Source organism: Podarcis gaigeae (assembly GCF_964106915.1).
Source record: "Podarcis gaigeae genome assembly, chromosome: 6".
Taxonomy (NCBI): domain Eukaryota; kingdom Metazoa; phylum Chordata; class Lepidosauria; order Squamata; family Lacertidae; genus Podarcis; species Podarcis gaigeae.
In genome coordinates, this window is record NC_139682.1 from 34475112 (window position 1) to 34492847 (window position 17736).

Sequence of the window (17736 nt, forward strand, 5' to 3'; positions counted from 1 at the left end):
TGATGTGTAAACCTGTCATAATGGATGTTGAAACAACAATGCTTGATTGATATATTCTTCCTTGCATGCTGTCATTATCTGAGCTGACTTTGGAGACTTTCTGGGTCCTAGAATATGCATGAGCAAGACAAAGAGCACAGGAAATTATTGTATAATTGTATGACAAGTTGACAAGAAGGTACATACATATAGCTACAGCTGCCATACCAACAAATTGCCCAGCACTTGTTATGAGAAGTTGGGTGAACATTTATTTCTCTGTTATAGTAGCTCATCCATGTCAGTTTATGTTGGCTTCACCACATCAGATTTAATATACTGTCCCAACATCCCATTCCAGCTTGCCAGGTGGAATGATCCCCCTTATGTGCAGTTTCTCCTGGCCCCCAGAGTCAGTCTCAGGGGGCATGTGGGGGGAGGGGGAGTAGAGGGGGTGGAAAGCCTTGTTGTGCCAGCAGAAGTCATTGTACATGGCTTCCACTGGCAGATCTTCTTCAGTGAATCCTGCTCCTCTTCTTTTTGTTTCAATACTTCCACTTCCCAAAGATTGGGATTGGAGAACAAGCATCTTTTACCTGATACCAGTGCTTTTTTTCCCCTGGGGGGACGCAGGTGTGTGCATACACCTAAACATTTTATGAATCTAAGTTTGGCCTCACTAAGGGGCAATATTTCAATATGAGTAGGAAAATGAGAGTACCCCTAAACATTTTTTTAGGGGAAAAAGCACTGCCTGATAGTAATGCATAATCAGTTCTTAAAAGACTTGTAAACTCAGCAAAGAAAAAGTTTAACGATGTTGAAAAGCAGAGAGATACTGGTGAATGGACAGAAAGGAGTTCTGTAGGCAATTAAGATTTCTGTGCTGAATTTCAGATTAAATCTGATTCATTCTACTGCAAGCCTTTTATCATGCCCAGCATGGCTATAAACTGAGTCTAATACAGGAGGACAATGGAGTTGGAGACATAGGCAGCCAAATAAAACATGGGTCACTTAATATATTTTTTACCTGTCCAATGGTCTTGAATGCCTAAAAGGAGCTAGAACAGCAGCCTAAATCTGAATCTGGCCACATTATTAATTTGTATTTTTGCAAACTTGATCGTAAGTTATTTGCTTGAAGTTTTCTTGACGAAACAGCTGGTGCTGCAGCACTAGAAGGCCAAACAATCCCCAAAGATGGAACAGTTGGTAGAAGACCTCCTGGAATGCATTTCACTTAAATAGGAGAGGAGAAGCACTTTGCTGAAGAGAGGCACAGCATCCCTTTGAGTGGATTTAAACTGTGGTAAAAGATGAAGTGTAGTCTCTGGCATTGGGAGATTCAATAGGACAGCCTTCCACATCCTGGTTCCCTCCAGATGCTTCTAGTACAACACCCATCAGTCCCTGCCAGAATAGCCAATGGTCAGGGATGATGGGAGTTGTAGTCTAACAGTATCAAAATGACACCAGGTCAGTGGCACTCCTGACCACTGGCCATCCTTGATTTAGGGGATGTGCGACAGAGACAGCTAAATCTATTACATGGACAGGGTCTTATTACTAGTATTTAGTAATGTGTTGAATGTCCATAAATTGTTGTGGCCTCTCACGTTGTGAAATTTGACTTTTTCACTTGCTGTAGCTGCAAAGCCTTTTGGGCTGTACCCTAGCAGGCTGTCAAGGCCAATAATATTACTTTTGTGCCTGGCGAACTATTACTGCTCTGATCCCAAACTTATCCTTAAGCATTTGCAACGGTGGCTTATATTGCATGGGCTATGGGGTCTACAGCTAATTAAAAAGTAGAGTTGCTGGGACCTAATCACAGAGCATTTCCTTCTTTAAAAAAGAATTCAATCATGTTGTCATGACAACTGAAATTTTGGAAAGTGAAATGCTTAGTAAGGCATTTGCGCCATACTACGGCAAATTTGCTGGGTAGCTCTTTTACAACCTATTATGGTAGCATGCATGAAGAGAAGAATTTGAGGAAATAGTTCTGCTGCCTCTGGTTTCAATTTGTAGCCTATCAGAAAGGCAACATCTCAACGTAGCAGTGCACCATAAGTTCTATGCTGCCCAGAGGACATTGTGCATGGACTTTAATTTTGGAAGAAATGGGGTGGTGATTTTGATTTATAGTGCAGAGTGGTGAGTGTTATCAAAAGGTAATCCTTCTTGCTTATTTTGAAGTACACTGATGCACCTTTTGCATCAAAACTCAATATGGGAATTAACTGACAGAAAATCTGTATAGAAAACCTGTAAGAAAGAAAAAAAAGGAGCTTTAGATCTACATACCCAAATCCCAGAGGGTGCAAAACTTAACAGAACCTTGTGAAACTATGCTTAAAACTAAGAAGTAGCTTACTGGCTGTGAATTCTGGCACATGGGGAAATTTTTAGTGAGAAATTCTAGTAAAATACCTTGTTAAACCAATGAAGGTGTATAAGAATGAAATATGGAATGAAGTGTATCAAGACATAGATAATATATTTAAGTGTATTGTGCAGCCTTCTCCACGTTTTAATTTATGGGATGATCAAATGAATTATTTTTCATTCCAAGGGGCTTTTGACTTGGGTGTTGGCAGCAGCCAGGATCTCTGTGGCTCTGAAGTTGAAAATATTACAATCTCCAGACACCCTTCTGATAAAAGATCTGTAGACTCTGTCCATTTCTGAATAAATTTATTCTGAATGAATAAATTGAAGAGAGAAACCAGAAAAATGATATGCCACTTGGTGGGGTTTTATTTCTTTTACATCAGAAACAGGTCACATGACTCATTCCCAGCAAACCACCATAAGAAACTACAGTTCCCAAGATTCTTTGGGGGAAGTTGTGTGCTTTAAATGTATGCATCCTCAGAGAATTGAACTAGAGAAATCTCTCAGTCGCTAGAATTGTTGGCTCTAATACAAGATATAAAATGAGTTTTGTTTTGGTCATGTGTAAATACATACACATTAGAGCAGGCATAGGCAAACTTGGCCCTCCAGATGTTTTGGGACTACAACTCCCATGACCCCTAGCTAACGGGACCAGTGGTCAGGGATGATGGGAATTGTAGTCCCCCAAAAATCTGGAGGGCTGAGTTTGCCTATGCCTGCATCAGAGGTCTTCTCCTACAGGAGAAACACCAGAAACATAAGACCCATACACATATAAAAACAATAATACCTTCAAATATAATAAAACAATATACAATACAAAACGTATAGGTAACTACATCTGGTGTACTAAACATATGCAATGCATATGTGACCATGTCTTATTTTTCTAGTTTTTGGAGGCTCTGTGTAAAGTAACATGGAGGGACCTTCACCAGGGCCACTGAATGCAGCTGAATGACAAAGGCACATTTTGCCTGGTGTGGCTGCCTCTTCCACTAGGCAGAACTTTCTCCCTGTGCTCTGAAGCGATTCATTAAGTTGACATTCTGGGATATTATTGTGCATTTTATTCTAGTCTTGGTTATGTTTTGTGGCTGATTGAATTTTTTTCTTCCTTTATAACCTTTCACTCAGAATGACAAGTTGATTCCTCGATGTCATTTCTGATGTTCAATCCAGATGAATTATTTTTTCCCTGTACCCCGCTTTCTAAACTGATCTTCAGACCAAGAGAAATGGTGAGAAGCAATGGGCATCGCATAGGCTTGCAGACCCTGCAATTGAAACAAATTTTAAAGAAATATTTTCTTACTTTTATAGCCCACCTTTCCTACCATCATGAAACCTAGCTGTACATGGGGTTCCCATTCAGGCACTGACTAGACCCAGAACTGCTTGGCTTCAACAAGGTGATGGCCTCAAGTTGATGGCTTTGGATGCTGTTCTTTTTTCAGGGTCACAAGGAAACCGTGTTGTTATAGTGCAGTCATTGTCAATAGGCACATCTGTGATAGGCAATTATAGCACACCCTTATGCATGATTTCTCAGAAGGAAGGCTCATTGTGTTCAATAGGGCTTACTCCTTCACAAATGTGTTTAGGACTGAAGCCCTAGAGTGATTTCTTAAGGTAGGTGCAATACTGGCATATCTCATCTTGCCATTCCTGTCTCACACTCTGATGAATGCATAGAGTGGTTTGCATCAATATAGCTATAGTGGCATCTAACGTTCGGAAAGTAGTGTTAATTGATTTATTACATTGCTTGTCAGTTGCAACTCTGCAATCTTATTGCTTAAAGCTGATGTGCAGATGAATGACTTTTAGTCCTTCCACCTCCATATTCTGCAATGGCTTTGAGACACGTGTATAAAAGTTTTCAATATAATAAAATAAATAATACCATTTTGTGGTGGTGGGTGATGGTGTGGTTGCATTTATCTCTCTTTGGGCTTGGTTTAAATAAATAAAAAGCAGCAACATAATGGCAAGGTAATTTACATAATTCCATACTTAATTTCATAAAGTATGTAAATTACACAATTTCACCACAGCAAACAGTGAGTCAAATAATGTAGAGGGAAGAAGAATTGCAGCAGAAGAGAAACAGTACTGCATGCAAGGGACATAGGGTGGAATGGAAAAAGTTGTTGCTTTACTTCCTAACCTGTGATGGGGTATATGCTGTGGTGTGAGTCATCCTTTATTCTGGGAAGTGTGAGCTGTTCTCAGTGTGAAGAGGATGCTTTAAGTGTTCAATGATTTGTCTCCAAACTATCTTCCTCCACTTAGTTTCTGCAGCTATAAACCTTGTAAGCTCCTAACCACACAGCATTTAGTCACCCACACCCAAGTAATCAGATACCATATATATTGTCATTAAAAAGCTACCCATCATTAATTTTTCCTGTAAATCCCAGAGCAGCTGTACAATATTCAGAAATCAGAGACACTTGGAGAAAACCAAACAAGCAATCAGAGGAAAAAATGAAATATATTTGGGTTTAGTGTGTGATGGGTGGAAGATTTGTACAAGGGGATTGCTTCTGGTGTGTGAATGGAGGCTTAATTTGTGCCAGGACTGACTTGAAACCCCTCATTTCCTTGGATATATGGTTTAGTAAGGCAGGATAGGAACACCGAATATTTGCCAATATTGCCTTCCCCCTCAAAACCAAATAACTTGAGCCAATCCCCAGCTCACATCTTTGTTTTCTTTTAATATTTTCTTATTGTGTCCAGCATATTTGAGGCTGAAACCATAGGACTGCCCACTGAAATTAAGGAGCAACCTGTGTTTGGCATTGTGTATCAGAAAAAGCACATGTAGGCTTTTCCATGGGTTTTTACTCCTTTGAAGTCCTACCATCATCAGGTAGGGCTGGGAAAAGACTCCTTCTTAATTCTAGGAGAGCAGCCACCAGTCAATGTAGACAATACTGAACTAGATGAAACAAATGGGTTGACTCTGCATAAATCAACTTTCTATGTTCTGAACAGTGTGAGAAATCTTCAGCCAATCAATTTAACCGGGTGGTCCTGAGTTCTAATATAACGGAGGCAGAAAAAAAAAACCTTCCTCCATGCATAAGTTTACAGTGATACCTCGGGTTACATACGCTTCATGTTACATACACTTCAGGTTACAGACTCCGCTAACCCAGAAATAGTGCTTCAGGTTAAGAACTTTGTTTCAGGATAAGAACAGAAATCAGGCTCCGGTGGCACAGCAGCAGCAGGAGGCCCCATTAGCTAAAGTGGTGCTTCAGGTTAAGAATGGACCTCCGGAACAAATTAAGTACTTAACCTGAGGTACCACTGTAACCACTCTAGCAAGTCCTGCTTTACAGTCATCTTTATTCTGAACTGAAAAAGCAGAAATGCTGCTCCATTTCCTCACAGGGAAAATATGCTTTCTCCTCGGCCATTCTGGTTCCAATTTTCTTCACCTTCTCCAGGCAACCTGATGAGGCAACCAGAACAGTATGAATAAATTAATCTAGGAACAACACAATTGAAAAATTTTGGTCCATCATTTTATGATGCAATTGTATACATAGCTTATCAGAAGTAAGTCCTTTTCAGTTCAATGGGATTTACTCTCAATTAAATGGTAGTATTGCCACCTATATGAGCTAGGTGAAACAAATGGAAAACAATATGGCAAGGATGAGAATCTGTGGCTCTCCAGATATTGATGGCAAATTTCTTCAAGCTACTCAGTGTGGCCAATGGTCAGAGGTGATGGGAGTAGTCATCTAGCAACATCTGGAGGGCCACATCTGTTATTGGATGCAACAAGAGCATCAGAAGGCACAGGCTGGTTTGCAGCGAGCCGTAGTGTGCCAAAAGTGACCTCAAGTGGTCAAGTGGCCTTGACCTCAGCCTGTGGTGCACGGTTGTATATGGACAGAGAGGAACTGCAATGGCATGCAGGCACTACTGGAGTCCTGAGTCCCGGGGTGTGTGGCACTGGGACTGGGACTCTGCCCTCCTACTTTGATCTTTCCATGGGTTCCCCATGTCTTTAATACAGGCGGCACATCAATCACCATCATTCAGTCCTTTTGGACCTGGAAGAGGGTAGAATGGGGGGTGGGGCATAACACATATATACATGCTCTGCTGATGTGCATGGGGACCAAGAACGGAAGCCCCATACGAAATGGTGGCCACCTGTATGGGACAGCTGCCATATTTCTCCTTACCAAGGCATTATCATCAGAAGCAGGCAAATGAGGCGAGAGGTGAAAGCAGGAGAAGTTAAATCATAGTGGAATTCTATATAAACAACATATCCTAACAATGATTTTACAATGGCTGTAGAATTGTAATATTAATGCCAGGAGTAGAAAACAGCACACCCACATGCAATTGAAACCCCCAACTGAACTTTCTTCCTTTATACACGACTCTTCTTTGGCATCGTGGAGACTTGATTCCCACCTACCTGGAATTAGAGAGGACTATGTTTTGAGGGCATAGCACGCCGAATCTCCATAATCATTTGTAGAGATTTGTCTCGCAGCTATACAAAGTTGTGTTAACAGGTAATTATCTGACACTGTAAGTGCAGTGGAATTGTTCCAGACACCCACTTTCTTATGATCCATGAGACTGGGGCTGCAAACTCCTTGGCACATCTTTTGTGTGTGGTTTTTTTTCTTTTCTTTTGTTAGAGTCTCTTCCTCCTCCTCTTCCACTCCTGAGTTCGTTTCTACAGGGTATTGTATTAATTGCCCATTATGCGATCGTTGCTCATGCCTGACAATTGGCGCTTTCTCTATGTGCGGATTGGTTGCACAGCCTGGTCTGACAGTGGGAACCCAGAAGTGGTACTGTAAATTAAAACAGTGATCTAATTACTGTACACAAAACAGGGCTGGCCCCCTATTAGCAATTTGCAGCTTAGCATCTTAGGGCTGGGCTAAGCCAATAAATAAAACCTGTTCCCTCCCTTGTGCTGGAAGCTGCGTGTGTAGCAGCCAATGGTGCTGCTCAGCTTCAGCTCTGTGTTGTGACAAGCTGTTCCGTGCTGTAAGATCTCAGTGCTCCTGTTCTCTCCTTTGTACGTGTAGCTGCAATGTCTCCTCCACCACCTGATACAGAAGGTACACCCACCGAGGGGTTAAATAGCTTCTCTGGAAGGAGGCTTTGAAAGTGTGCAAGGAAGGAATCAAACTGAACTGGGGAGGAGGAGGAGAAGGAGGATCCCTGTGCAGAACACGCCTTGGCAGTAAATGCAGCTCTCTGTTATCGAACGCAACAAGAGCATCAGAAGGCACGGGCTGGTTTGCAGTGAGCCGTGGTGTGCCAAAAGTGACCTCAAGTGGTCAAGCCTCAGCCTTGACCTCAGCCTGTGCCACACGGTTTGTCTCTGGGCAGAGAGGAACTGTGATGGCATGCAGGCGCTAGTGGAGTCCTGAGTCCCGGGGTTTGTGGCACTGGGACTCTGCCCTCCTACTTTGATCTTTGCAAATCAGCCAGGTAGGAGGCAAAGGGAGATGCAGCTTGGGAAATGAGTGTCGCTAAGGAGGAAAGCCAGTGTCAGACGGCAGCTCGGATTGTCACCGACCTTTGCCGTAAGAAGAGCCTGCCCCAGTTGGACTTGGACACCTGCAAGGAGTTCCTCCTCTTTCAAGACCTGAGCAGCCCTGAGCCAGGTACAGTGACCTCTGTTCCCCTGTTAACTGCTCCTTGACCCCTATTCACATGATGCTATGGGATAAGAAGGTCACCATGGAGGTGAAGCTTGTACAAATGCCCCCTTTATGCCAGGCATTTCCCTCTATCTTGTTTTAAATCCTCTGCAGATGTGTGTTGTTGGGGGAGTCCGAAGAAACCTGTTGAAACAGCAAGTTCTTGTAATGTTTGCTAAGTGAAAGAATACTCAAAGTGAAAGAATATTCAAAATATCTGGAAGGAAGCGGGGAAAATGTGTAGAAACACCTCCTCCCTGTTCAAAGAGTGTAAGGGCGGGGTGCATCCATTTTTAGGAAGTCTTTTAGCGAAATCAAGCTCAGTCTGTGTACCTGTGTACTTAGAGTTGTCAGAGTTTCACCTGTTAGTTAGCACAAGGTGGTGGATACCCTTGCATTTTGACAGCTCTGTGGTTAGCAGTAAAAGAGAAAAAAGTACATTTTACTCATTAACTGAGTGCAGCTTCTATCAAAGAAGTAAATGGGGTGCAGTGCTACATTGAAAAGCTCAGAGACTTGAGTTAAACTTGACTTTCCAGTGGCAGTAAAAGCCATCAAGGAATCTCATTTTAACCCCATGCTAGATAGTAGGAGTATTCTTAGGGTTGATATTATGCTCCCCCCCCCCCGCCCGGGGTCAAAATCTGTTTAAAATATTTCTTTAAATCCTGCAGTAGTAGACATAGGAGGATGAGTCTCTTAACAGCTATTAGCTGTGATACCTAAATGGACATTCAGACTAGAAGCAATATTGCCAGGGCTATCTTACCCATAGGCACTAGGAGTGCGGGGCACCTGGGTGCCAGGCTCTCAGGAGCACCAGGATGAGAGTCCGGGGCCCGAGAGTTGAGTCCAGGCAAGAGCCCACCCATTTGTTGGAGCGCTGTGGTAGGCTCTTCTGCTGCGGGTGGCTCTGCGCTGCAAGTTTGGAGGTGACTGAGCCAGCAAGACGCTGAGCTGGCTGGCCAGCTCCACCCTCCTGCATGCCTGGGACTGGGCAACTGGGGGGGGTGGATCTTTGCACCCCAGCGCCGCATATGCTTAAGGCAGCCCTGAATATTGCCCTTTATTGAATGCCGTGGGCAAACCACAACAATTACTTCTATGGCCTGTCTGTGAGTTTCTCAGAGGAATCTGACCAGTCTGATCCAGCAGGTCTCGTGCGATAGGTCTGCTTTTGTGTTCTGAACACAGACTTCCTTATATTGCCTTGCCATTTTTATATTAAGATGCACAGCAACACCCATGTGCCCCACAGGACCAGGGAGAGTTCTGTGCCATTTCCAGCCACAAGTAGAGCCAATTTATGCCTGTTGAAACATTCACCACCACAGGGCTTGAACACTGGTCTGAATCATAGCTGCTTCCTAGAATTGCCTTTGACATGCCCTTAGGGAAGGTTTGCTTTAAAATCAACTATCCTAGGCCAGACTTTCCTGACTGTGGAAAGCTAACAGGACGCCTTCATGAACAGGAAGTCTTTGCTTGTTGCTTAATGGAATCCTTTGCCAACCTGGTGCCCTCCAGATGTTTTGGATGACAACTCCCATCAGCCCCAGCTGGCGTGCTGGAGAGCACCTGGTTGGCAAAACATCTGGAGGGCAGCAGGTTGGATATTTGCTGCAGCTTTCCTTGTGTGACAACAAATAAGCTCCAAATGGAAAGTTGAGTCCTTGCAATTTCATGAGTGCAGATGAGTTTCTAAAGCAAGAGAGAGATAGCTGGACTCACATCTGCCACAGACTGGTAGCCCTGTCCCTGGTCCCAGGTGTGTGTGTGTGTGTGTGTTTTCTTCTGTGTTTTTCTCCTTGCTATGGGATTTGCACTTTACTTGCCTGGCATTCTTTTCTTTGGAATGTGGAAGGATAACTGAACAGATGTTTGGCATTCAAATCAGGACCCAGAGCTGAACCCTGGTACAAAATAAACCCTGTTCACGAGGCACCAAGAGGCGTCCTGGCAAGCAACATTTCTGAAATAATAAACTGCTTCTCTGAAGCAGTTCACAAAAACTTTACATTTCAGAGTTGCTCACCTGAACCCATCTCTGGTTGATTGCTCTATATCCCTGCAAACGGCTGACTATCGGGATGGATGCTGTGATTTCAGCGGGGATTACCTGATTGCTGAGGTAGCTTCGCTATTGCTTTAAAGCAGCCCATCGACCTGCTGTTCGCAGCAGAGTGCAAACAATGCCCTGATTTCGACAAGCAGCCTCGTGTCGTTTACTAGAGATGGTGCTGAAATTCATAAACTGCCTGTCTTGGAATATCTCACTTAGATGATTTGGTGGCATTATGAAGCAAGTGCCGTTTTCTTTAAAAGTTCTTCTCCGGCTTGGGTCTTAATCCAAGTTGGCACATCTCCATCCAGCCCCAGTGCTTTGAATGCTGCCATAACAGTTTCCCAGGCACTAGTGCAGATATTCAGGGTGCCTGAGTCCATACTGTGCTTCCCTGACAAATCAGAAGTATTTGCTGCTTGCTAGAATTCAGATGATCTCTCAAGACTTGCAGTGTATTGCAAGTCATGATCTGCTTTGCATGCAGAACACCCCAGGTTCAATTCTCTACATTTCCAGATGGGACTGGAAACATTCCCTGTCTGAAACCCTGGAGACCCACTGCCAGTTCAGTGTAGGCAATGATGAGTTAGATGCACCAATGACCTGACTCACTGTAAGGCATCTTTCTATACTCCCATGGATGGACCTAGATCCCAGTAGACATGAGATTGAGTCTTTGTGTTACAGAGCTATCAGGTCTGCCATGAAAAGAACTGTATAGAAGAATGGCAGGTGAAGTTGATGGACTATGCTGAAATGGCTAAAATGACTGGAAGAATCAGAAATCAGGAAGACCAAAATTTTAATAAGGCATGGGGAAAATTTATAACATCTTAAAGACAATGGTAAACAGTTAAAATCTTGAGTAGGATTGGAATATCACTTGTAGTTTAAGGGTGAATTCTGGACACAATGGAGATGTAAAAGATTTGGACCATCACAAAAGATGCAGGAGGAAATGTTTAATAACAGGACGAACAAAGGGAAGGATGGAAGTCCAGGAGATTCCTTGGAATCTTGTTTATATGATTTATGTTTGATATATCTCTGTAAAATTTTAACTTGAAAAACCAAATAAATCAATTAAAAAGAAAAGAAAAAAGATCTGCAGATGTCACAGCACAATCAGAGCAAGGAATGGGAAACATGGAACTTGGGGAGGATGACTGATGTAGAGATTTGCGCTGAGCTCTTCTTGGTAGTAATGGCTCAGGACTCATCCAGACTTCCTTTTGCGCTGTGTTTGTAGCACAAGTCTGTACTTTAAAGCTCTGTGTCTGAGTGGTACTTTTTGTTTCGCTTGCCTCAGAGCCTTCCCTGCAAAAACCCACTCTTTACTACTGACAACAAGTCTGTGGAAAAGAACAAATTGCTGTTTGTTCCAATTCAGCATTAAGTGGTTTTTCCTTGGAAAGTGGCAAGGCACAAAAAGAGAAGGCACTCAGACACAGACTGGGAAAGCACGGACCTCTGTCTAGAAAGCACAGGGCAAAAGGTAAGGGTGTCTGGAATTTGGCTCAGCAAATGATTTGTATGTTCTGAGCCCAATTCAGAAATCCTACTGCACACATTGACAGTATGATATGGCCCAAATGCCTCCCCCAGCCTCACAAGCCTGAAGACCTCACCCTCATGAGTTATGCCCTCTTCTCTTCCCATCGTACTTCTCAGGAAGTCAGTGGCAGTAGCTGTTACCAGGACACTCTGAAAGAGCTCCATTTCCCCCTGGTGCCCAGTATATGCATGTGTCCAGAAGCTTAGTTTACAATGTGAGCTAGATAAGTCCTTCTTAGGGGAATAGTGCTTAATGTATAATGCAATTGAGCATTACAATCTGGAAATATTCATATACTGAAACAGTGAAATTTGTACTTTGATAACAACATTGCTCCTATTTTATCAGTCAATAACCCAACCTATCCTCTGAATATTGGTGTGTTTTTCTCTTGTAAGTAAGAAGAGTATAATATTGTGCACAGTGAGGAGGAAATGGACAGATAATCTCCCCCTACTTCATATTACCAGAACTCAGGGACGTCCTAGGAAGCTGAAATAATAATAATAATAATAATAATAATAATAATAATAATTTATTTATAACCTGCCCATCTGGCTGGGTTTCCCCAGCCACTCTGGGCTGCTCGCAACAGAATTAAAAGCACAATAGAACATCAAACATTAAAAACTTCCCTAAACAGGACTGCCTTCAGATGTCTTCTAAAAGTCAGACAGTTGCTTATTTCCTTGACATATGATGGGAGGGCATTCCACGGGGTAGGTGCCACTACAGAGAACGCCCTCTGTTAGATGGTTCAAAACAGCACAGTTGAAAGAAATATGGTTAGATAGTTGAGGTAATTTTAATCTTCTTTTTTTTTTTTGTAAACTGCTTTGAGGTGTTTTTTTACAATGCGTGGTGTATAATTTTTTTATGAAAAGGCAGCTTCGGTGCTGAAACCAGGCCTAAACATGGATTGAAATGGATCTAGAAAATCATAAAAAGAAGCAAATGCAAAATTAACTCCAGCCATCATGGTCAACAGTCAGATATGATTGGAAGACATCAGGTTAGAGAAGGCTGGGCTAGTAGCTTCAAACTCCATGACTTATGAATTTAGATGACCATTCTTTGCTTCTATATGAGCACATACATGAATTTGTATGTTGTCAAACAATCTAGGCTTGTGATGACCTGAAAAATCAAGTTTTTATACTTTACACATAATTCCTATGCCCATATATTGTATAAAACACAAGCTGATGATAGGACAAATTGAGAGGATGAAAGAGAAAAACATGGCTTTCTAGTACACAGAGTTACAAAACCCTCCCGCCGCTTTGAACAGCAGTGAAATTCTCTTGGAACTATTGGAGAGCTCCATGCCATGCTAGCCTACTTTCTTCTCTGTGGTCCCTGATAATCAGTCCTGAGGCAATGCTCACAGGAAAGACTCCCATAGGCCAATATTGATGACTCCAGAATGCCTGACTGCACAACTGAGGCAGGAGGGCAGAGTGAGAACATTTGTATAATGGGCTGAGTGCAACCAGCCAACATATGCCTGGCACTTTTGCTATGATAACAAGAGGTTTCCTTCTGGGATGCCTTAATGTCTCCCTGTGTTATCTGAGCCTGCATGCAGCATATTTCCGCACTGGTAATTTCCCATGTGTTACAACCTTGTAACACTTGTAAATTTGTATTTTTTGCCAATCAGACAGAGCAGAAGGTTTAGTGGACCACAGCAGAGGAAACCAAGGAATTCTGAGGTCTGGAAAAATATTCTGTACAACTCAAGCAAGAACCAAAAGTTAGTCTACGCTCAAGGTTTCAGTGGTTGCCAAGCAGATGTTGGTCATCCCATCACTGGCCAATAGCAATTGACTTGGAATCTCAAAGTTGGCTTAGGACTATTGGAAAGGGCCATAACTCAGTGATGGAGCATCTGTTTTGCCTGCAGAAGATCCCATGTTCAATTCCTAAAATCTCCTTGTATGGCAGTACCTTGTCTGAAACCTTGGGATGCTGCTGCCAAACAGTATAAGAATCTGCACTGCACTAGAAAGATCAACAGTCTGACCGGGTATAATACAGGTTCCTGTGTTCTTAAACTGGGGGTTGGAGCCAGAGGTCTCCCCATGGAAGTGCACTCATAGTGTGGCATTCCCACCCTGTCCTCCCCACTGCAGCCTCCTGCAAACACCGAGAAGCTGCTCTGAAGAGTCAAGGGATGCTCTGGAATGCTTCAGATTGTGGCACCAGGACTGTACTGGAAGGGGGTGAATTTCAGCAGAAATAGGCCACTATGTCAGTAGGAAAATTGAGGGGGGAGTCAGGAAGGAAGAGGCAGAAAAAATGTCAGATTGTCCAACTGGACTTTCCCTCACATAGCTCTGGATCCAAGCCTGTGCTTGAAATGGAGTAGTCATATCTTCTTTTTTAAAGGAGCAAGTGTTCCCCACTATAATATAACATGGTTAGAGGAGAGGCAAACTATTTACTCATTTTCACTGACTTCAGTTAAACATGTTTGATGTGGCTTGATAGTGAAAACACATGATATTCGATTGTATAATCTCATGATTCCTGCACGTTTACTGGTTTGCTGTTTTGGCCTACACTGATTTTAAACACCTACCTGCCAATAACATAACAATGTGGTACATCCCCAGATAGCCTCATGAAATCAATTCAGTGCAGCACAAAACAATACAATACACTGAGGACAACTTCTGAGTGAACTCCATGCATCTGTTAGTTTCTGGTCCATGCCACTTTCACTTGTCTTTACCCACAATTCTGTATTTAATCCACAATTTTTACACATTGCCTGTCACATTGCCTTTCCCACATCTGCCTTTATCCATTAGTTGTGAGGGTTTCTTTTTAAAGTAACAGCCTATTCAGTTGTGCCTGTTTTCTTAGCTGTTCACTTTCTGTCATTAATTTGGGGTATCTGGTAGCATGGGTTTTGCACACTGATCTACATCTCTCTGCATAATGAAGTACATTTTAAAAAACACATAGCAACTGCAAGAAGAGAACACCACTGAGACAGACTATTTGGCACTTGATAACCCACTGATATTCCTAATTAAGGGTTTGTTTTTGATACAAACGTGAAGAACTAAATCATCAAATACAAAGATGGTGCTAGCCTAGAAAACCAACTCTAGGCAAGTTTAAGCTTTGATGAACTACACCGTAGGCACCCCTTTAAAATGCTGCTATCAGGGAGTGCCGCTGGATATAACTGGCATAGGTGGCGTTATATCTGGGAAGAACTGTGATCATGCAAACATAGGCAGGGAATAGGAAGAAAGACTGAATAGCCTTCAAGGGGGAAAAGAGGCTTGGGGAAGGAGTTCACTGTAAGCTGAACTTGCCCAAGGCAAAGGGAAGGAGGAGGTGGGGGAGTGGTGGGAGAGACAGGCTAATTATGGGGTGCATGGACAGGAAGCAGCAGAACCAAGAACGTCCAAACACAAGCTTTTGAACAGCCTTAACAGCCCTTTAGTGTTTCCTTCTCCTGGGGCTTCTGGGAGGTGGAAGTCAATGAAATCAGGAAAGAACAAGTGATCATGCATTGCAGGCTAGGGTGGAGTTGAGCAGAAGAAAATTCTGAGAGCTTGAGCCACTTTTCAGGGAAAAGATGAAAGGAAAACCGAGGTATGTTAAAATAGCAGTTGGTGCAATGCAGGCAAAGTGAACACTCAGTCTGCTCTTTGTCAAAACACAAAAGCAAACGACACCCGGTGAAATGGCGAGGTTACAGGTTTTGAGCAAAATACATGCTGTTTGCTTGTGACACTCACTGCCAGAACATCCGGGAGGCCAAGAATGTTGGGTGGGATTGAATATGGACTTGTCACACCCAAGCTGCTTATTGCAGCAAGAATAAGATGCCTCTGATAACAGGCTGCAAGAAAGACAAACTGGGTGCGGGAGGGGGGGGAGGTTTACATCAGTGGTCTGTTATCAGATGTGTGCTATCAGTGATGCAACTGGATGTGCACATCAATGCACTTTGGGCTGGAAGGTGCTTTCTAATGCATATTGTGGAACAAAGAAAGAAAACACAGCTTGGTCATCAGTGCAAGTTCCAATTCACCTGTAGCAGATTTTTGAAATACAATATGATGTATAACATAGGATGCTTTTTAAAACAGAAGCAGCAGCAATGTGAAAGCTGTCCTTTTCAGGATGTGCTAAGCACTGGCTGATCGGTGGGCATATTCTTCTCATATTAATGTGAAATGTTGTTGCTGCTGTTATTTTTATATGTTAAATATGTTAGTATCTTTCCATTAAATAGAAAGCACAAAATGGTCTAAAATATACAGCACCAAACCAGAAAAGCACAACTGAGGGATTATCATCATCATTATACTTTTATTTTTTTAAAAAAGAATATTTATTAAAGTTTTCAATAGTAATACAATAAAAATCAAAAAGGAAAAAGAAAAAATAACAAAAATACAAAAATGGAAATAATTAAAAACACACAAAGTTTCCATTACTTATTTTCCATTAACTTATTTCCCAGACCTCCTCATACCTCCCTTTTTTGTATTCCAATTCAAATTGTTAGTTCAGCAAATCCTTATCAATAAATTTTAACCTATTTCTAAACCTTTTCCCCCCTCCATATTCTCTTAAGGCATTACAGTTGGAAACCACTTAATTTCTATCCGACATCATTCTAACATTCATTAATTTTGCAATATTTCTGTAAATAGTCTTTAAATTTCTTCCAATCTTCTTCCGCCGACTCTTCTCCCTGGTCTCGGATTCTGCCAGTCATTTCTGCCAATCCCATATAGTCCATCACCTTCATCTGCCATTCTTCCAGAGTGGGTAGATCCTGTGTCTTCCAGTACTTTGCAATGAGTATTCTTGCTGCTGTTGTAGCATACTTAAAGAACATCATTATACTTTTAATTTGTACACCACCTTTCTATATTACTATACACAAGGCAGCTTACAAACTGAAGAAACAACAAAGATCACAACCTTATAACAATCTGGTCCAATACAAAAATGTCATAATAAAAACATAAACAACTTATATCAAATAAAGTGATATTCAATAATCCATTCAAATATGATAGTACACAATAAAATTAAATATACACAGTTACCTTTCCTCCACTCTTCCCAGGCACAATCTGTGATTTTTATTTGTCTTTTTGCTTAGAGCAAACATCAATCCGCATAAAACCCAAATTGACGTTTGCTCCGGTTCAGCTTTAAAGAGTGGGTTTTCACAGAGAAAGCTCAGAGCAAAAAACACAAAAAAGACACAAGAGTGTTAAAGTGCGGACCTCTGCCTGGAAAATGCAGAAGAAAAGTAATTGTGCATAAGCCCTGAAGACAAAAAGCATCAGCATTTAAAGAACTTTGGAGAACAGAACTGGCATCAAAAACTTAAGTACCCTTATCCTCCCAGACCTCATGTAAAGTAGCTGACATCATTCCCATTTTACAGATGGGGAAGTGGCTTACCAAAGGTTAATCATTAAGCCCATAGTTAGAAATTCCGGGAGCCTTGGGTGTATGTGGGAGTGTGCCTTTGTCTTTATAAGCCACCTATTCTATTAAAAAGGGCTCTCTTATTTACACCTTCAGTGGAAACCTGTGGCACTGGCCAGGATTTCAGACTAACCTCTCTTGCTTGCAGCATTTTGCATCAGCTTGTTATATAGGTTGTTGCCTTATTGAATGGCTGTGCAGCTTACCATTTGCTATGGAAATAGTAGCCCCTGCTGCTTACTTAAGCCCATGCATAGCAATTTGTCATTGATTCTCTGTAGCAGGCAACCAAGCGAGAGGCAACTCTGTGTGTAAAGTGAGTCAGACCTCACTGCTGCATGAAAGGTTGCACCACACACAGCAAAGATGATAAACTCCAGACTGTAATTAAAAAAATGGTTGGTGCCATAATGGAGCAACAGCAGCTGGCAGGTCTATGTCTAATGGGCTACCTGTTGTTGTGAAGATAAGATTGACTGTGTCTCTAATAACAATAGGTATTGAGCCATTTCACTCAGTGGAGTTTGATATATTTGGGGCAAATCTATTAACCA

General features: G+C 42.2%; 2 protein-coding genes across 3 annotated transcripts in view; both read left to right on the forward strand.

Moving 5' to 3' along the window:
* The window catches only part of BCAS2 (BCAS2 pre-mRNA processing factor), a 178469-nt gene that overhangs the window by 156525 nt on the left and 4208 nt on the right, over window positions 1–17736 (forward strand). The window lies entirely within an intron of this gene.
* SYT6 (synaptotagmin 6) overlaps window positions 7424–17736 on the forward strand; it is a 139039-nt gene continuing 128726 nt past the window's right edge. For both annotated transcript variants that reach the window (XM_083746038.1, XM_083746037.1), the window contains exon 1: window positions 7424–8048. In XM_083746038.1, the coding sequence (XP_083602164.1) occupies window positions 7904–8048 (145 nt within the window). In that variant the 5' untranslated portion in view covers window positions 7424–7903. The remainder of the gene's footprint in view (window positions 8049–17736) is intronic.